This window comes from Echinops telfairi, unplaced genomic scaffold, assembly GCF_000313985.2.
Source record: "Echinops telfairi isolate 266 unplaced genomic scaffold, ASM31398v2 ScPeMD7_10;HRSCAF=50, whole genome shotgun sequence".
NCBI lineage: Eukaryota > Metazoa > Chordata > Mammalia > Afrosoricida > Tenrecidae > Echinops > Echinops telfairi.
The window spans coordinates 10727607-10748157 of NW_022103907.1; the positions used below are offsets into that span (position 1 = coordinate 10727607).

At 41.8% G+C, this 20551-nt stretch overlaps 3 protein-coding genes across 6 annotated transcripts in view; 2 read left to right on the forward strand and 1 right to left on the reverse strand.

Annotated features, from left to right (window-relative positions):
- The window catches only part of CEBPZOS (CEBPZ opposite strand), a 42613-nt gene extending 40784 nt beyond the window's left edge, over positions 1–1829 (forward strand). For all 4 annotated transcript variants that reach the window (XM_045287064.1, XM_030884710.2, XM_045287065.1 and 1 more), the window contains 2 exons: positions 54–138; positions 1616–1829. In XM_045287064.1, the coding sequence (XP_045142999.1) occupies positions 54–136 (83 nt within the window). In that variant the 3' untranslated portion in view covers positions 137–138; positions 1616–1829. The remainder of the gene's footprint in view (positions 1–53; positions 139–1615) is intronic.
- On the reverse strand, positions 1–20439 carry CEBPZ (CCAAT enhancer binding protein zeta). The gene is made up of 16 exons (XM_004711110.2): positions 20273–20439; positions 16530–18016; positions 12208–12439; positions 11256–11442; positions 10404–10492; positions 8325–8378; positions 7268–7370; positions 7101–7169; positions 6081–6147; positions 5599–5699; positions 3909–3966; positions 3243–3436; positions 2316–2405; positions 1165–1226; positions 996–1077; positions 1–303 (listed from the first exon to the last, which is right to left on the reverse strand). Exons 1-16 carry the CDS (start codon positions 20426–20428, stop codon positions 167–169), a joined length of 3168 nt encoding a protein of 1055 aa, XP_004711167.1. The 5' UTR covers positions 20429–20439; the 3' UTR covers positions 1–166.
- Positions 20427–20551, forward strand: part of NDUFAF7 (NADH:ubiquinone oxidoreductase complex assembly factor 7) — a 15999-nt gene continuing 15874 nt past the window's right edge. The window contains exon 1 of the mRNA XM_045287029.1: positions 20427–20434. Within this exon, the coding sequence (XP_045142964.1) occupies positions 20427–20434 (8 nt within the window). The remainder of the gene's footprint in view (positions 20435–20551) is intronic.

A 20551-nucleotide genomic window follows, 5' to 3' on the forward strand; every position in this document is an offset into this window, starting at 1 on the left:
TTTAATTTTAACAGTATTTTTACTTTATAAATGGTACCTGTTTTTATTTATAGTTTATTACAAATCCATTGAACAATCTGGAATGTATGGAATCAGAGAGCAAGATCAAGAAAAATGGCTAAATAGTAAAAGTTAGCAGTAAGTACAATTTTAATTTATATTAACACTATTTTCTGTGCTTTTTAGTTTTCTGAGTGGTTCTTGGCCTCTTCTTGAAGTTTTTCTTTTTTCTGATGATACTTTTCACATCTCTGTTGTGTAGCCAGTCATCACGGTCAGACTCCCATTTAAGCTGCTTGAAACCTTTGGGAGAAAGAGAAGAGCCATGAAACCACGACGCTGTAGATGATGGGCTGTCTGTCCCACAGAACCTCTGCTGCTGTGGGGACCCCTGCCTGTCCTGGGGTTCTTTCTGACCACGACACAAATCCACTGCTCTATGGCTTTTCTTCTGTATCGTTTATTGGCCCAGACTCATGTTTTATAAGTAAAAGACTAGGATAGGAAAGGGAACAAGGATTTGGAGATTGACACCCCTGTGCACTTGCACTGTTGTAAGAGCAGAAGCCAATAACAATCAGCATCCGAAATGACAATGTCCTTACTTGGCCTACTCACACAACATTGTTGTTCAAAGCCACGTTGATCGGAGCCACTGACTCGGTCCCCACTCACAGTGACCTTGTGAACAGCAGACTGAAACACTGCCTGCTCCTGCACCGTCCCCACAAGGATTTGGGTTTGAGCCCAGTGTTGCAGCCACTGGGCCAATCCATTCTATCGAGGGCCTTTTTATGGCGGTCCCTCCACTTTACCAAAGATGATGTCCTTTTCTAGGATGATAGGTAACCTTAAGTGCATTTTGATCCTAGGCTCTGCTCAGCTAGGAAACAAGTTATAAAGTACTATAAGACAGGTCTTTCAAGAATGTATTTACTTTTTCAGAAGTTCTAAGTCAAGGCAAATTTAAAAACTCAACCATTCAAAGTACTTACTTGCATTATCTCTGTTAGCCATGGCATTCATGCCAATACTATCAAACTTAGATCCCATATTTTCATCCAATAGGTGTCCAAACTTGGGGGTGAACGAGAGAGAGAGATATTAGAAAGTTTCAAGCAATATGGAATAGATAACATATTAAAGTACTCATATTAACCTTACCTCTTCAGCAGATACAAATAGACTAGAGTCCTTAAAACCTCTTTTCTTTTTTTGCCTTGGTCCTGGGGGTTAAGAAAAAGGGGTGGGGTGTAAGTCCAGATTTTTCAATCATATTGTTAATGATTTATGGGGAAATGTTCATTTGGTTTAAAAGTCTACATTTGCAGTTATCCTCTAGCCCCATTAAATAGTTGGCACTTAGAGGCAGAGATGCAAGTTAGGAGTTCGCATAAGCGCGGCAGTTCAAGTGCGTGGCTGCATCACCAGGATGGCAGCTGGAGGGCACTCTGGGAGAACGCCCTGAGGGCTTCTAGAGGCCGCAGCTCTGCTTTGCCCACAAGTTCACTATGAGGTGGGGTTGAAACCACTGGCTGGTAGGATATAGTTCTTTTTTAAAGTTCACATCCAAGTAGAGCTACTCAGGTGACAACAGTGTCTCCTTGTCTTTCAGATTTGGCCCTGATCAAGACGTACTCATAAAAGAAACATCTCAGTGTCAGCCAAGAGTGAAACTCTAAAGCTCTCACGGATGGGTCTGGGCACGTTTACAGCAAAATGCAAACTCCAACTACACCGAGAGGTGCTATGCTTTGAATTAACTTTTTGAAGGTATATTGTTATAAATGAAGTTTTGGCTATATTAAAAAAACTGTTTTGAAAACATACCTATAATTTTGACTCTATAAACCTTTAGGGAATATAGATAAAACAGTAGAATATGCACTGGTAATACTCATTTTAATTTATAGATATTTAAAATCAGATCATCAGAAAACACAGAAGCACTGCTTTTCTCTAGCCTCATGTTTCCTAAAAGCCATTCCTGGCATCCCTAGAGCCACTGTTTGCTTAGGGGCTCTACTTTAACAGCTGGCTGATCTAAGTGCATATACTGCCATACATTTAGTAAATTTACAGAGTGGTTTGACTATAACTATAGCCCAATTTTAGAACGTTTCCACCATTCAAAAATAGCTCCCCTTGCCAGTTTTTGAAACCCAGGTAGCGTAATGGGTTACACAAGGTCAGGAGTTTGAAACCACTAGCTGCTCCTTGGGAAAAAAAAATGAGGAATTTCGAAATGATAATGAATAGTGTCTTTCACATGGAGAGTATTTTATGTTTAAAAGAGATTAAAGATATTTTCTTACCTTCAAATGACCCAGAAAAGTCAAAATCGTTTACACCTTTCCTCTTGTGTCTCTTGCTGTTGACTTTGGAGTGCTCCTCCTCCTCGAGTTCTGTGAAGAGAACAGCAAAACAGTAATGCGTAATTTAAAGACCATGTACTGTACTACCTGTACTCACAGTTCCATGAGCATAGGTGTTGAGGACTGAGGGAGGCCAAGGTCTTAAGAATAACTACTGACATCGTGCCATATTTTGCACAAGTTCACCAGCTAGATACGTGAACAAGACCAAATAATATGAGGGGGGACTTCAAAAAGTTCATGGAAAAATGGAATTAAAAGAAAGTAGATTTGTCTGGACAAACTTTCTGAAGTTCCCTTGTATAAAACTCTCAGAAACATCTGCTGTCTTCTATCTAGGATGCAGGCTACTGGGCAAGGGTGTGTGTACATGGAGACACATGAAAGGGTAGATTAAGTTCAAGGGCACAATTTTGGGTGTTACTAATTTACAACAGTAAGATAAAATGTATACCTTGATTTATGCTATAAAGTGATGAGGAATATTAATTTTTAAAAACTTCTTCCAGATTTTAATGTTAATCTGAATATAAACCAGACACTGCGAAAGAGTCAATTCTGACTCACAGAGACCCTACAGAACAGGGTAAAACTGGCCCTGTGAGTTTCTGAGACGAATTCTTTATGGAATTTAAAATAACCCTCATCTTACTCCTGTGGAGTGACTGATGGTTTTGAACTGCTAACCTTGCAGTTAGCAGCTCAATGCATAATCAGTACACCACCGGGGCTCCTCAATGTGAATATAGGGTCATGTTCAAAAGCAAAACCTTTAACAGAAACATTAGCCTAAGTTGAGGAAGAAAGGAAAACAAGTTTATTACTATCCTACAGTTTGTTTCTGTCTTATAATTTAAACATGCTTACCTGGAATGCCTTCGTTGTCGTCGTCTAATACATCCATGAATGTTCCTCCGTCTCCATCAATTTCTGCAAATTCTTCATTCATACTTCCCAAAGAAACCTCATCATCATCCAGGTTATCAAAGTCATCATCACTACCTTCTGAATCTTCATCTTCTGGGCTATCTTTAACTCCCTTTGTTTTCTTTTTCACATAGCTAACAAAACAAAAACAAAAATGTAGCAAAAGCCAGAGCTGCTATCAACTCAGTTCTGACCCACTTTGATCCTATTGGATGGAGTACAACTGCCTTGTGGGGTTCCCAAGGCTGAAAATCTTTATGGGAGCAGACTGCCTCATCTGTCTCCTGGGGGGTGCCGGGCGAGTTCAAATCACCACCCTCTGTAAGCACTGGGCCACCAGTGAGTGGGTAATGTTAACAAGGGCACTTTTCCCAGGGTACGAGGCTGTGAAAAAGATTTAGTGAGAAACTTAACAGACCAGGAGCCTTTATTTAATACATTAGAAAGGCCCCAAGTGAAACTTGTGTATCCATTTCCCTACATTATTTGGATACATTTTCCCTACAAATCCCAATTCTCTGGTCTTTGTTGTGGGGGACAACGGGAATGCTGGAAACAAAGTCCGCTGCATGTCACAGGAAGGAAAACACTGGAGAAGTTATTTACCCAGCAAAGTCAAGGTCGTCCTTTCCAGAGGTGAAACAATTGTCATCTTCAAACGTGTCTGCCAGAGAATATACACATTGTTAACTAATGCAAAAAACAAGATGACCACGTACCTTATATCTGAATCCATTATTCTAATAGTTATAATTGTGCTACTGATCACAAGTAAGCACCACAATGATACGGGACTGTTGCTAACTTTATATTAATATTTATATGCCTGTGAATGTACTGACTTTAATCAAATTCCCAAAGTAGTAGGAATTCCAATTAAATTCAGCCTTTGTATAGAAACAATAAACTGCAAACATTTAGCAGCTACGGTCCTTTTTACGCTATTGAGAGTATTTAAGTAGGTTTAGTATAATATGCAATAAAAAATGAAATGAAATGTACACCCCTGCGGGGCACATGCTTTTTTTAGTTCATTTGTTGTTCAGTGCCATGGAGTTGGTGCCGATGAGGAGCAAGCCTACGGACAACGGAAGTGTCACCCACCCCCCCCACCCCCGTCCGGCACCATCCTCACAGTTGTTCCTGTGCCTGACTCTAGTACCGTGGCCACCGTGACAATCCATATGGTCAAGGGCCTGCCTTTTTCACTGCTTCTCTACCAAGATTTAGTTTATTTAGTTTCAATAAAGTTTTCTAACTCTGCGGTTACAATCTGGTGAAAAACCAGATTACTGACACCTAATACAAGATTAGAAACAGCAAAAACAAGCAAGTATTAGTTGAAAGGACTAATAGCCCACGTGGACCACGGCTGCCTCGAGCCTGTGACTGCCACTGCTGCCCGGACCACAGCTGGAGTCTCCTGCAGTGACTTCACAAGGCAGACTGAAAAAGACCAGTTTCAGGTGTGAAAGAGACTCAGGAACCTCTAGTTTCTTGTCTTAAGAGAACCTGACGACACTCCCAGATGCCATGTTTCAGCTAATTAAGAGAGGGCTCTATAAAATCATCAATAGGGAGGGTGGGGAAGGAAGGGAAAAAAAGGAGCAGATACTAAGGGCTCAAGTAGAAAGAAAATGTTTTGAAAATAATGATGGCAAACATAGTACAAGTGTGCTTGATACAATTGATGTATGGATTGTTATAAGAGGTGTAAGAGCCCCCAATAAAATGATTAATTAAAAAAAATAATCCGAATTAAAAAAAATAATAATAATCCAATATTCCAGGGGGAGAACCTGCTCCATAGAAGGATCAATTCTATGAAACTGAAAGGGCAACATGTGCCCAAACCAGGGGAGGGGGGTCGGGAGAGTGAAGGCGTGGAGTGGAACTCGAGAGGAAAAGGAAGTGCTGCCACAGGACCGATGCCACAGGACAGCCGGTGTGGTTCTGAATGGACAGTGGATGTGCTGTGGGGCATTTCATTTGGAATACAAGCAAACATTCTAGAGAGAGAAATCAGTAAAAATGGATTAGGCTTTTTGACCCTTAGAATTACATAGAAAGTTTTTTCTGACAAGAACTATTCAAAGCACAATCCTCAGGAGCAAGCGTGGGCAAATTCTTATGCGTCACAAAAATACCTCATTACTCTTCATTTTAATGTTCATATTATTCTAAGCTATGTGATATTAAAAAAAGAAAAAAGGGTCAGGTCACTTCTAATACTAATGTTCCATGGTCTGTAAGCAATTACTTTTAAATAAAGTGAAGTATTAACAAAACAAATTACCAATCATTTCCTCAAATTCATCGTCGTCCACATCTTCTATACTTTCTTCATCTGCATGTCGGTTTTGTTTTTCTTTAATACTAGCAACTTTCTTATAATACCTAAAATAAAGAATATGCAATGTATTTGGTCGTTGAACTAAGGGTCTATTTTACTATCACCAAAGCAGTTATCGCCAGCAAAACAAATCACTATTGTATAAGCTGTTAAGCATATTCAATTGGATATAAAAGACTAAAAACTGAAAGAAAAAAACCGACTAAAAACTGTATTTATTGTACAAAAAGTGGTTGTGAATCCAATGTTATAAAATGTACAGTGTAAATATCAAAGACTCGCATATCTTAAAACTAGTTCTTCATTAAAGAAAACTTATTTTAACCAAAATGGCATAGTAAAAGATGTTTATCTAACAAATCATTTTAAAGGAAACATTTTTGATATTAACTGCTCCACAAATAAAACTCCATTAAGCATATTACCTGTAGAAAAACACTTCATCCACTGGTATTTGGCTTTCTTCTTTTGCAAGGAATTCTTTACTGTTTACTAAGAAGACAGATTAAAAAGTCATTTTAATCCTTTTTGTTGTCCAAGACCGTATGAATAAATACAGAATGCTTGCAATTCTATAGTCCCAGAACAACATCCTCTAGTGTAAAGGACAACTTCTGGTAAAAGCAAAACCAACGGTTTCAAACAATGTACTAGCTACAGTAGTCGACAGTGGAGAAGGCAACGCTCTCAGTGCAATGCACATTGACAAAAATACCCCCCAAACAAGGGCCTCACTGTCTTTCACTTGGATCCCTAAAAAGGCCAAGCTGAGGCAGTTACTGAGTTGATTCAAACTCATGACTCCAGGTGCATTACAGTAGAACAGTTGCCCTCTAAGGCTTTCAGTTGTTGATTTTTTTCAGCAATTGATGGTGAGACCTTCCTTCCCAAGTATGTCTGCGTGAACTCCCATCACCAATAATTTGGTTCCCAGTGGAGTGCTTAACCAGGGACTCCATTTTTAACCTACAGATTCTCTTACTCTTAAAATTAACTAGTTGGTGTATAAGGTCAAATATAACTCTAGGAGCTCTGGTGGGCACATTGGTTATAATTCGAAGGTCAGTGGTTCGAACACCTCCCCACCCCCAGATGTGGTAACCTGCTTCCATAAAGATTTTTAGCCTAAAGGCAGTTCTGCTCTGCTACAGGTGGCTTGAGTTAAAGTCGACATGTTGGCAACAGATTTTGTTTTAGTGGAGTTTCACATTGGAGCCTGAAAGGGGTGGTGGGCGGGGTAAGAGGAATTGGAATCTGGTTTGAAAAGAAATGTCTATATGACTAGAGAAATAGTGAATTAGCTCCACAAGATGAGTAGCACAATCAAATGCCTGTAGCAATAGAAAAAAATTATCTTTAAATTCCATTTTCCATGAAGTTTTTGAAGGCCCCTATTACTTTCTGGTACTGGCTTTCAGTTTCAAATGTACAAGCTATGTACTTACCGGCAAGACTACGAATATCCTTCATAAACTGCTTCCTTTTGGGCTGCATGACAACACTGTCGGTGTTTTCTGAAATGTAAAAACAATGGAGTAGAAGCACCTAGCAATATGCTGGTGTTATTTAAATAGATCCACAGCGAAAGCCAAATAATACCATCGAAGCATACCTTTGCCTTTATGTGGCTTTGGGTTTCGGTACACAAACCGGTCCAAGAATCTCATCAGCGTAAAATCCTGCAGGGGGTCTCCTGGATACTGAATATCATTTCCCTGAGAAGGAGGGGATGAGGTTTAAGAACGTGAATTATTTATGTGCATCCAGATAGGAAAAGTGAAGCACACAAGCTTCTAGGTGGCAATGGAAGCTGTTTGCAGGGGCCCGTCAGCCAGTCTGACTCAGAGCAACCCTCCTACATTGAGCCCGTGGTCGCAGTCCTTGTGTGGATGCACCTTATTGAGCGTCTTCTTTTCTCACCGACCTTCTACTTTACCAAGCTTGATGTCCTTCTCCAAGGACTGGTCTCTCAAATAGCAATAAATGACCCTTCAAATGCCAGGCTTATACATGTTTTTTTAATTGGAAAAAAAAAAAAATCAAACACCCAAACCCACCGCCACTGAGTTGACTGCAGCTCATATTAGCTCTATGTAGGGTGTCCAGGGCTGTCCATCTTTATGGGAGCAGATAGTCTCACCGTTCTACCTCGGAGAAGCCAGCGGGTTTAAACCATCAACTTGTACGTTAGCAGTCCAATGCTTACCCGACAGAGCAACAGGGCTCCTACAATTAAACACACCCACACGCGCACTGATATACATGCTATGGGTGCCCTCACTGCTGGCCCGATCAAAAGGTACATCCCAACCAGGTTCCAAGAAGCATCTGAACGAGAGGAGGGCCGTCTTTTTTCCCAGGAGAAAAGTCAGAAGGTGTTGTGGTTTCTAATACCCTGAGCTGCCAATAATCTTAGAATGAGAAGGGTCATCTGCTACTCTGTACAAGGGAACTTCAAAAAGTTTAGGGAAAATGCAATTAAAAGATGGAATTTCCCCATCAACTTTTTAAAGCCCCTTCATCTTAAATAGCTACAGCTTATTTAAGAAAGTAGTCGTAAAATGCATCTGTACGTCTACTTGGTGATGCAAAATTATATGGTCATTTATTACCCAAGTTAGTTTACTTTTGTTTTTGTTACTTCTTATTTTCACAACATTTGGACTCACCTGGAGGATAGTCTTGGCGAAAAGGGCCACGGAGGGATGGAAATGCTCAGACAACTGAAAGGGAAATGGGCAAGGTCAGCACTCTCGTGTCAACTTTCAGTGTAATTACAAATGACTTGGGAAAGTCAAAGAATTCAAATTTACAAAGTGAATATGGATATTAGGACCACGACTTCCTAAGGACCCCTAGGGCTGTGATATCTACGTAAGAAGTTAAAATGGAACCAATATTCAGAATTGCTTAAAATAATAAACTGGTTGGTAAAAGTGTTTTATAAAAAATAATTTTCAAGACAAAAAACAAGAGTAGCATTATTTTACCATTTTGCTAATCTCATTCATGTCTGGTATTTGACTGTATCTGCTTTTGTTATTTCATGTTATTTGGGTTTAAGAATCTGTAGGAAATCTGGCTTTACACAAATAGGCAGTTAGAAAAAGCAGGATTTCTAACAGCTTTTCAGAGCGTGAACGTGGGTATAGCCTTTAATATTCTTTAACATATCAAAGTCCAGCAATTACTTGCAATAGGAGTCTGAAGCCCGACCAATCGACATATGATATGTATTACTTATAACCCATTGACCTTTTACTATCTATGATTCAGTGAAACACTTGATGTTTGGTTACACAACATAACAAAAAGCCAGTTAATGCCATCATTGATTTGATCAGAAAAGCCCCAACTACAAGGAGTCCAAAGCTCAGCGGTGGCCTCAAATTTTCTAAAATTCTAATCTTGTCTCGAGACGCTGAAGTTGACCACTGGCAACAAGTACTATTATTTGTTTTCCCGGAAGCATTAGGCTCACTTCATTTTTTCCCTAGAAACCATCTCCAGATAGCCACATCTGAATAATAACCTTAGAGTCAGGACATGTACGGACCATATCATAACATTCTTTCATGACGACATGTAGCTGGTCTTACAACAACTGCACAGGTGCTTTTCCTTGAGACAACCTTCCTACTAGCGAAGCGGAACCGCACGATGCCGACTTGCTATATATCACACAGTATGGGAAAATTCACAAAGTGAATATGCGTATTGCTCAAATTAAAAAAATCAACAGTTGTTCCTGTTTCACCCTCCTTTGCATAATCCTGTAACGAGAGTACATGGTGGTTTCTACCCTGGCAGTCACCAGTGTCGGTCGTTTGGTGCCACTGTCCTGATCTGTGCTCAGGCCCGAGCAGCTCCACTGGCCGCGGCGACACAGCCCAGAGGACAGCCTGCCTCGCTGTGGTGACGGACGCGGTTCTGAGCCTGCAGACCCAGAGTGGGTATCAGGGAGCCCTGGGGCGGGGCCCACAGTTTGACAACAGCAGCATGGGGATATATTTTAAAACCACAGAGAGATAACTGGAAATGAGAGTTCTTTTGATGAATGTTAAAAATGATGGTCGGAACTATCTGTGACCTCCTCCCTGGGGGACAGACAACCGAAAAGTGGGTGAAGGGAGACGTCGGACAGGGCAAGATATGACAAAATACCCATTTATAAACTATCAAGGGCTCATGAGGGAGGGGGGAGCGGGGAGGGAGGGGAAAAACGAGGACCTAATGTTGGGGGTTTAAGTGGAGAGGAAATGTTTTGAGAATGATGTACAAATGCGCTTTACACAATTGATGTGTGTATGGATTGCGATAACAGTTGTATGAGCCCCTAATAAAATGTTAAAAAAAAAAAGATGGGTCTATTTGCCATAAAAATCTACTGACATAAGACTTTCCAGAGGCATCTACCCTGTAAAGTAAAAATCACCTGTCCGACAGAGATTAGAAGTGATGCTCTCCCTGCTGACGACAACTCACAGCCAGGCAGTTTGGATTCTGTATTTTCAGCCAAATAAACACCACATCCAGTGTTTTCCCTCAAATGTGGGAACTGAATGACAATTTTAATTTTATGGATTAAAGCACGACAGTTTTGAGACATGATTCATTCTGTTATAAAAATGAACTGATATCTATATATACGACATCAACTTATTTATCATTTATAACAAACACTTCAACGTGTTAAAGCCAGAAGGACAAATACACAGCACAAGACAGACAATGTGAAATTGTTTCACCTTTTTGAGTTCCCAAAGACTTGAATGTTCCGCTCCACAGAACAAAGGGTTCCTACTGAATGGATCATATGTATTTAACTGTTTACCACCTGAGGGAAGGGGAAAGGAGAGGTATTTTACAGGTGTTGTACTCCTAACCTAAGAAGTCATAAAGCCCACCACGACAATAAACGATTTCCAACACATTAGCAAGGTAACCTATATAGATTAAAAACAAGACAAGCCCCCGCAAGAACCACTCGGTTTCTAGCATTTGCTCTTGGACAAACTGGCAGCATGTTCATCCCAAACACTAAAAACCTCTTTGAAAAATGGCTCCTTTTGTCAAATAGAAACAAAAAGGCTCCCGTCTGGGGGTAAGGCATATATGTTAAGCTGGCAGGAACCTGAAGATGTTAGAAGTCTGAAGTCTTTCAGAGTTTTAGAGGGCTCCAAATATTCATTCAGCTTCATCCTCAGGTTAAGACTTCAGGACACATGACGGATTCTTTAAACAACTTTCCTGGAGGATGCCAGACTCTTTATTTGTGCTTCACACACTGGCTGATGTCTAGAAAGATTCACAAATCTGACCAAGAGCCACACATGTTTGAAGAAATGGGTCTGACATCACAATTTCTTCATCCTTAAGGTTCGGTGTTTTATTCGTTTATTTTTTTACATAGCCTCAGGTGAAAAGGCTGCATTTCTAAGACTTGTTTAACTCTAGCATCGTGTTAACAGATAGATATAGCACACTCTGTGTGGGGATGAAGAACCACTTCAAGTGGCTCTTTATCCTGAGGAGGTTTGTAGAGGGTGAATGCGGTGATTATCTAAACAAACCTGGAATCTAAATGAAAAATACTTTACCTTTGAAATTATCAAAGTGTACCCAGGAAGCTGGCTTTGGTGGTTCAGCTTCCACGTCACTTCCAGACACAGGCTCCCGTGTCTCAACTTGTTTGTCGGGGTCTGTTTCTCGGTCTGCATCAGCGGATTTGTCTGTGTCTTCGTCGTCATCTCCGATGTCAACAAAATTTTCCTCCTCATCAGACTCCTAACAAAACAATGGTTCATAAATCTGGGTTACTTGAAGGTTATAAATCTGTACTCAATTAAGTGATGCAGAGTATAGAAGATTTACTTATTGATCTGGTAAAATATAAAATTCCAATCAAAGTAAAACAGTGGTCATTGTGAAATTTAGAACAAAAGATGAGACCATATTCTGATCTCTAAATGTGACCAAGTAAAACTGAGCCAAGAACACCCGAAATTTTGGGACTCTACAGTTTTAAATGGCCAGTCTCAAACTTCTGATACCTTGAAAACATTTCTTAATAGAAAGTTCAATAATAATAGCAGTTGCTATTATTAGTTCCATTTTACACTGGAGGAAACACTTAGAACCACCAGGTTTACAACTTTCTGCATGTGTACATGCAGTTTAACTGAAAGGCTGGAGGTTCAAGTCAACCTTAAGGTAGTTCAGAAGAAAGGACTAGAGATCTACTTCCAAAATATCAGCCCCTGAAAGCCCCATGGAACACAGTTGTACTTGGGGTTAGCATGGGTCAGAACTGACCATCCCAACTAGCAGCCCTCATAGTTGCTAGTGCAGTTTATCAGCACTAGAGGCGCCAAGTGTCATGCCCAGCTGGTGAAGTGTGCAAATGGTACTACAATCTAGGTCTGTCCGACTTACGACACATGCCTACACGACAATGACAAAGAACTAAGTAAATCAGTTACTAACACAGAAAAACAAATAAGCAAAAAACTGTCATTTTAAACCCACAAACTAAAAAGTTCTAAAATATACCGGATGATCATCGAGTTGACTTCTCAAAGTTGGCTTTGCTTTAAGGATCTCAGAAACCAGATATAAAGCTCCACATATGAATGGCGGCATCTGTTCACAAGTGACCTGAAGTAGCCTCTTGAGGAAAGCCTTCACCCGGCGCAACACAACGTCAGCTTTCAGAGATTTGTAGACAAGGTTAAGGAACATGGCTTGCTTGGAACATGACAGCAATCCTGGATCCAACATCTTCCTGTAAAAAACCCAACAAGATCACATGTTTATCCATATACTCATCTTCCTGACATGACAAGGCAAAATGGGTGCATAAGCAAATGTGAAGAAAGTGGATGGTGCCGGCTATTAAAAGATAGAGGATCTGGGGTCTTAAAGGCTTGTAGTTAAACAAGTGGCCATCTAGTAAGGAAGCAACAAAGCCCACATGGAAGAAGCACACCAGCCTGGGTGACCATGAGGTGTCTACAGGAAGAGGTATCAGAAGCACAAAAACAAGCAACCAAATTGATATGAAGGGGCGTGGATGTACTGAAGACCCAAAACTCACAGGAAAGATAATTGGACAGTCACTCTCAGAAGAGCCACATGGAAGGAAGGAATGATAAATCCAGGGTGTGGTATAGCACTGAGGAACCACATAACCATCCCCTAGTTCTTTAGTAGTTCCTTCCCTTACTATTATCTCTTTTGTTTTACCTCATTAATCATGATGTAAATTTGCATATGTTCATTTGTATATTTAAGATTGTTTGGTACATGAAAGCTAAGATAGATAATCCTTCAGAAACAGTAACAGGAGTAATGGTTCCCTGAGGGTCTGGGGAGAGGGGTGATAGAGAACTGATAGCATTGATGACTGTAAAACCCATTAGATGGGATCGAACAACAGAATTGTATAGGAATGGATATATTGGATTGTGTGACATGCCCCCCCCCCAAAAAAAAAGACAACACAACTATAGGGGGAACATTTTTAGGGGTTCCTGGGGGGTAGGGTAGGAGAGGGAGGGGATAAAGGAGAGCTGATATCAAGTTCAAGAAGAAAGTTTGTGATAGTGGTAGCAGTTGTATAATACTGCTTGATGTGATTGAACTATGGAATGTTATGATAGCTGAAGAGCTCCCAGTAAAATGATTAAACATTAAAAAAAAGTTTATTCATGAAAATTCTCCACAGCAGCTGCCATCCGTATAATGAAATCAATGATGAACTTCATCTTACTTAGGATAACTTCCCTGTTTGTTAGGTCGAGACCATCCGTATAATGAAATCAACTTCATCTTACTTAGGATAACTTCCCTGTTTGTTAGGTCGAGACCACTGCTTCCCTAGCAACAGAAATTGATGACCAGAACTGAATGATGACGGCACCAGAAAAATTCAGGTGCAAGAGGTATCCAATTCTTTTGGGTTTCCATTCAGTTTTCCACATGCAGGGGTAATCCCCAAACCAGCGTGAGCACAGCAATGGACTACAAGATTTGCGATGTCTACTGACCCCCACGTGGTTCAAATGAAGATGAACAATGTAAAAATTAAAGTGGGAGTTCAGAGAATCTTAGTCCAATCCACTAATTATACAGTATCTTTTCCACACATACTCTTGTCTTGCCCACAATGCTTTTCCCCAGGATTACAGCTTTGTAAATGCCCTGGGGCAGTTCTCCTCTAACCTATAGGGCAGCGGTTCTCCACCTGTGGATCGCAACCCATTTTGGGGTGAACGACTCTTTCACCGGGGTCGCCCAACTCATCACAGTAGCAAAATGAGTTATGAAGTAGCAACGAAAATAATTTTATGGTTGGGGCGTCACCACAACATGAGGAACTGTATGAAAGGGTCATGGCGTTAGGAAGGTTGAGCACCACTGCTTTAAGGAAACACATCTGTGCCAGCGCTTGTCACACAGTAAAGAACCTAGGAAGGTCCCCTTACTCATGGAAGCTGGACCGTTGTGTCAAGCAGCTGTGATGTGAAAACAGGTTTAAAAAACACATCTATTTACCACAAGAAATTCGGAACATTTTCTAAAATTTCGGTACTGTTATTACCAGCACAGCAGACAGATCAGTATCAGAATACACTGACTGCTCCGTAGAAGCAGCCGGTCAAGACTGTGTGTACTTTGTTTGGACAAGTTACCAGAAAAGAAGTCTGAGGGTCAGTGAAAAGTGAGGGAAGCCCTCACGGAGATGGGTGAACACAACAGGCAACAATGGACTCCAAACAGACCAACGGCCCGAAGCTGGGTAGGACTGGCTAACACCGCACGGTTACCCCCTGGTCACCACTGAGGTGAAGCCAACTCAATGGTCACTAACAACCCTTAAAAGATAAAAAGATGGCAAGATCTTTAAATATTTTCTATTACTCCATAACAAATCACGGAAATGTCTTTGAGCCCCTCTCCCTTTTCCCCCAGCAGATCAGTGAGGGTACTGCAATGTCATACATTTCAAAGTTAATAGACCTGCGTTTGCTCCATAACTTGGCATTCCTTGCTTTGTGACCTTGCACAAATGACTGTGCCAATGAACTAGAGAGCTGTGTACTAACAGACAGGATGGAATCATATCTAGCAACCAGGACAGCAGCCAACACACTCTCAGTACTTACGGGCTCCACTGGTGGCACAGATGAATGCTTGCCTTCTAACCGAAGGGCCAGCAGTTTGAACCCACCAGTAGCTCCTTGAGAGCAAAGCTGTGCAGTCAACCTGCAAACCAAACTTGCCGCTGTCCAGTGGACTCTGACCCATAGCGAGCCTATCTACAGCACAGAGAACTACCCCGTAGGCTTCTAAGAACGTAACTCTTTATGGGAGCAGAAAGCCTCCTCTTCCTCCTGCCGAGGCTGATGGTGACCTTGAGTTTAGCAGCCCATCAGGTAACCCACGAGGCCGCTTAGGAAACACTATGGGGCAGTTCGACTTTGTCCTATTGTATTGTTTATTTAATCAACACTGAGTGGACGGAAGTGAGTTTGGGTTTTTTAGGCACTGTTTAGCCCTGAGCTTCAGCTAGGCTTTCTAATCCCTGTAAAGAGTCTCTGCACAGGGGCAGTTCTACCCTGTCCTATAGTCACTATGAGTTGGCATTGACTCAACGGCAGTAAGTTTGATTTTGAGTTTAGCACTTAACACACTTAAAACGTTTCTATGAATTAGTATGTACATTCAGCCATGAATCTTTATTCAAGTCCCCACTCTGTCCTTACGAGCCACGTAACTGAGAACGCGCCATAGTCTTCCTGACAGGGGGCTTTGCTCTCTACTTTGCAGGCAAAGGAAGCAGGATGAAGCAAGATTAATCACAATATCAACTAAATGGTTTTAATGAAGATAAAGTCATTTGTACAACAAACTAATGGTGGGGACACAAATCCAGACGTGTGGCTTAAAGCCAATATATTAACCTCTACATTACAGCTTCTCACAAGACATGCGCATAAAATTAAAATTAAAGTGGATTAAGGAGAAATAACTTAAATTCTAGAACATAGCTTGTTAGGTTCCAAACTGTTCAGTAAAGCTCTGTAAACAAAACCTTAATTTCAATGCTAAAAAATAAATGTCAACTTGCAACCCCGATACTTCCTATCTAAAGTACTTTCTTGTTATCATTTGTCTTCTCCAATGAGAATGTAAGCACTTCTGTGAGAGGAATTTTGTTCACCATTTTATACACTGAGCACTTGAGCAGGGCCCAGGGCACCATCTGCACTGAAAACGTACCTGCTGAATGAATGACTGACTGGTTGTGTGAAGGACAGGAGGGAGGAGACACAGGACAATTTCACTACACCTGCAGTTTCATTTCTTTAATATCACAAACGATTCAAAAACCCATATAGCAAAATGTTTATTTTGACATTTTTGGTGGTAAGATACGGATACTTATTTTCTATTTTTCTGTATGCTAACAACTTAAGAAAAAACAAAACCCAGTCCCCAAACACCACCACCTTATCTTCAAAGGATCTAACACACTCAGAGGTGATGAGTAGTAAACTGCTGGTACAAGGGGCTAGTTTTCAAGCTCTCGTCTTATATACTGCCCGTGTTTTACTAACCGGCTGCCGTCACAGCGACTTCAGTCCACGGTGACCCCACGTGGGTCGGAATAGAGCTGTGCTCCATGGGGTTCTTGAGGAAAGCTTTTTGGGAGAGTAGATTGCCAGGCCTTTCTTCCAAGGCACCTTTACAGGGACTGCAACCTCTAACTTTTCAGTTAGCGCCAAGGATGTTAACAGTGTGCAGCACCTCGAGTGCCCTAGGTCAGGTTGTCCCTCACATTCAACTGCAGGAACTCACCAAGTACTCACCTGTATAAGGCTGCGTAGTAGCGGTCCGATATCGTCTGCTGAGAATTCATTACTTGGAACAGCAACATTAAAGCTTGCACGCTGGTATTGAAATTCACTAGATGCAGCACTTTAAACAGTGTATCCAGCTGCTCCCGTACTTTCTCGTCACCAGTCTGGGAGTAAGGGTATGCCCTATTCACTCCTGTTAAAAGTGCACTGAGCATTTTGGACTCAATATCCTTTTTCTTGATACAAGTCCGAAAGAAACAAAAATAGAGCGTAATTAGCTTGTTAGCCAATCCACTTTCATCATGGGAGAGGGTCATTTGATTTAAAAAGCAAATTGCATAATATTGGGCTTTCGGGCTGATATTTGAACGAAAGAGTAGCCTTTCTACTTCACCACACACAACCCCTTTCATATTGGGGTGTTTGGAGAGCAGTGTCTCTAACAGATGGGAGGCTTTCGTGGCTATTCGGTTCTGAGGGTCTCCCAGCTTGTTTACCACTTGCACGAGAAGAGCCTTTTCTTCCTCTGGTTTGTTGCACAGAAGCTCATGAGCCACTGTGAGAGCCCGGGTTTTCGTGGCTACCAGTGAATCGTGGCTTAACGTCTCCAAGGTGTGCACAAATTCAGCCACCAAGTGTTTCAGCTGGTGCTCAAAATACCACAGTATCAACCGTCTATCCCTCGAGTCCTTGTTGCCACTGGACAACTCTTCGAGTTTGCCAAAAGGATGCTGGCTGAAAATCCGTAGCTTTCGACTGTCTGGCAAAAGATGTGTAATGAGTAATTCCTTGAAAGTATCCAAAGCCATGAGGCAATGCTGTTTGCTGCCCTTCTTTTTAACAAGGTTCAGGAGGGTTTCCACAAACTGGAGCGTGTGAACGGCGTCATCCTGAATAAGAAGGATCATGGCAGCCATCCTGTCACCGAGCGTCCCCGATGACACTATTGCCTTCATCCATGTAGAGGAGCCTCCCTTTTGATTATTTGTCTTAGTTTTGAATAAGTGGATTTCATGCTCATACAACTTCTGAGCCAGTGTTTTGTACTTAGACACAGCATCCCGAGGCTGGGGTTCCAGCGAATATTCACCGCTGCACTCCAGGTCATACCACTTGCCTCCGGGTTTGAGCAACAACGTCTGTCTCTCAAAAAACTCAAAGACGTCCTGCTGCTTATCTTTCTTTCCTGGTGGCATGGGGCTGGTGATCCCCGAGGGAAGCTGTTCAGGTTTCTTCTTCATTTGGAGTGTACGTCCTACGGCATTTTCCTTTTTATCACCTACTTGAGAAACTCCTGCTTCTTTTTTGCCGGACCTTTCTTTCTCAGCTGGTTCATCATCATCTTCAGCCAAGCATGTTTTTGCATACTTGGCCAAACTGAGATTCTGAATGAATGTTTCTAGTTCACCTTGCTGAAGATCATCAATTGCCCCCCTTTTGCCTCCATCCACCAATTCCTCATTCTCATCCAAAGCAGCCAGCATCAAGTAATCTTGCTGCATAAAAAACACAAAGAAGTAAAAAAAAAACAACACAAAGAAGTTAATATATTATACATCTACCAGGTTAGTTAAAACCTCAGAAATTAATTTGAATCTTAAATCTTTGCAATCAATTAAAGTGAGTCACCAAGGTATTGCTTGGGCTCCCAGCTTACACCAGAATAAATGCCTGACGGATCAGAGGCTTAATGTGAAGCGTAATGCCACAATATAATAAAACAGAATGAATTTATTTCTGTGTAGGAAAAATATTTTCAAACTTTGCATAAAGCTCAACAGCCCCAAAGTAAAGGATGGGTAAATCTATCGTTTCCCTCACATAAAACATAGATACCAATTTCAATTTGCATTACCGTAATTGGGCTTCATATAACTTCAAAAGAAAGTTCCTATATACCAATGAAGGAATACCAATACCTGAGCAGAAAATTGTACAGAGGGTATGAACTCTCTATAGGAAAAAAAAAGATTCTTTTACAATACAAGATGTTCAGCCTTACTATACTTCGAAAATCAACATTTAAACAATGACACATGTGCTTTTTAATGTACCAAATTTATAAAAATAAAAAGATGACCCCTGGTCCTGGATGAGGATGGGGGGCAGCACACTCCTGGTGGGAGTGTAAAGCAACACCACCCCTCGGGACAGTAATGTGCCAACTGCAGTTGAAACCACAAGGCACATATCCTGTGATCCAACAATTCTACTTATGCAAAGTGGTCTTAAAGACAGACTTAACAAATGGTAGAAAACATATGTTTCAGGTTATTTATTGTGGCACGATTTAAAAAAATCATTTTATTGGGGGCTCGTACAACTCTTATCACAGTCCATCCATCTATCCACTGTGTCAAGCCCATTTGTTGCCATCATCATTTTCAAAACATTTGCTTTCTACTTGAGCGCTTGCTATCAGCTTCTCATGTTTTCCCCCACAGCATGATTTTTAATAGCAAGCCCGGCACCAACTTATTGATCCAGAATAAGGGACTGGCGTTATAAACTAAGACAAACACAATGGTTTATGCAGCCACAAACTGATACCTAGACAGTATCAACAACAAAGATACAAAATAGCTTATGCGTAATATGGTACAATTTGGATAACTAGTAACATATATAACCTTTGTATTAGCATGTATCTGAGGAGGCATCTCAAAAAGTTTATGGAAAAGTTCCAGTACAGTTTAATTCCATTCCCCATGAACTTTTGGAACCCCTTCATACATGTGTGTGTGTATACACATGCACGTGTAACTTGCTTGCCATTGCGGAGAATATCCTCAGAAGATATATAAGACACTTGTAAGTTACTACTTCCTGGAAGGAAAACTGGATAGCTGGAGGGAGGCTGGGAAAGCAGTCTTTCACCAAGAACTCTCCACCCCCTTTTAAAGTTTGTGTCTGGTGTATATGGCGCCCCAATACAAAGCACAACTGATTCCGTCCAGACAGGTTGTATTTAATCCAGTCTCAAGGTAAAATAGTATCTTTAAACATACGGCAATTCCTACCGTGTACTTGCTCAAAATCTTCCAATGGCTTCTCACCTGAGAGCAAAAGTTTGCTTTCGTATTTCTCTGACCTCAGTTCTCACTACCCTCCCCTTACCTTCCTTCCTGTGTCGCAATCACAACGACAAGTTCGCTGTTTATGGCATAAATCAGGCACACTCCCCCCAACCCTCTTCTCTGCGCTCAAAGCAAACACCAAACCCAACTGCTTTGGAGTGGATCCCAACTCAGAGGCGCTATGGGGCAGGGAGAACGTCCCCTCTGGGATTCGGGGATTGTCCACCTTTACAGGAGTAGGCAGTCCGATGTTTCTCCCGCGGGGCCGCTGGGCTCAGTGCCTGGCCCATTATACCACCAAAGCTTCAGTAGCCTGTTTTCTGTTTCTCTTTGATGAAACTGTGAACTCCAAGGCAACATACGATTTTCTCAAGCGTAGAGTGAGCATGGAACAAAACTTAATTCCAACACCAATTCAAAATATCGATCTCAAATACTGATCTCACGTGATCAGGGCGAGGATGTGCTGGAGTGATGCTACACCACCGTCAAGAGAATGAGTAACGCCTACACCCTAAAAAAAAAAGTCAAACTGAAACGACTTTTCGGCTAAGAGCTCTGGAAAACAGGGTGGCGGGAAGCGCACACCGCAAGGTCCCAGGCTGGAATTTGGGTCCTGGCGTCCTGGTCCTCTCCGTCTCCAACCCCCTTCCCCGACAGCCCGGGAAGCCTTACCTTGGTGCCTCCAAGCCGTAGCACTTCTTCCAGGGAGAACCCACCCTCGGCTTCCTCGTCGTCTTCCTCATCGTCCTCGTCCGGATCGTCCGCCGCCTCCTCGGGGCCCCAGGGCCGGCTGGCATGAAACTCCAAAAGCTTCTTAGCCGCCGCCATGGCGAGGTGAGCACGCGCGCACTCTGCGGCGCTTACTTCCGCTCGGGAGAATGACGTTCTTCCGGCGGGGGGCGGGGCAGTGTCCCTTCCCGGAAGCGGCTGCGGTCCCGCCCCCAGGCGCCA

What these genes read in the sequence shown, in the direction of transcription:
- CEBPZ (XM_004711110.2), bottom strand. Translation starts at nt 20,428, where the DNA reads ATGGCGGCGGCTAAGAAGCTTTTGGAGTTTCATGCCAGCCGGCCCTGG. An exon ending in GTCTTTGGGAACTCAAAAAG is followed by an intron (nt 8,379 to 10,403) that starts GTGAAACAATTT and finishes TTTCCCTTTCAG; the next exon opens with TTGTCTGAGCATTTCCATCC. An exon ending in GGATATTCGTAGTCTTGCCG is followed by an intron (nt 6,148 to 7,100) that starts GTAAGTACATAG and finishes CTGTCTTCTTAG; the next exon opens with TAAACAGTAAAGAATTCCTT.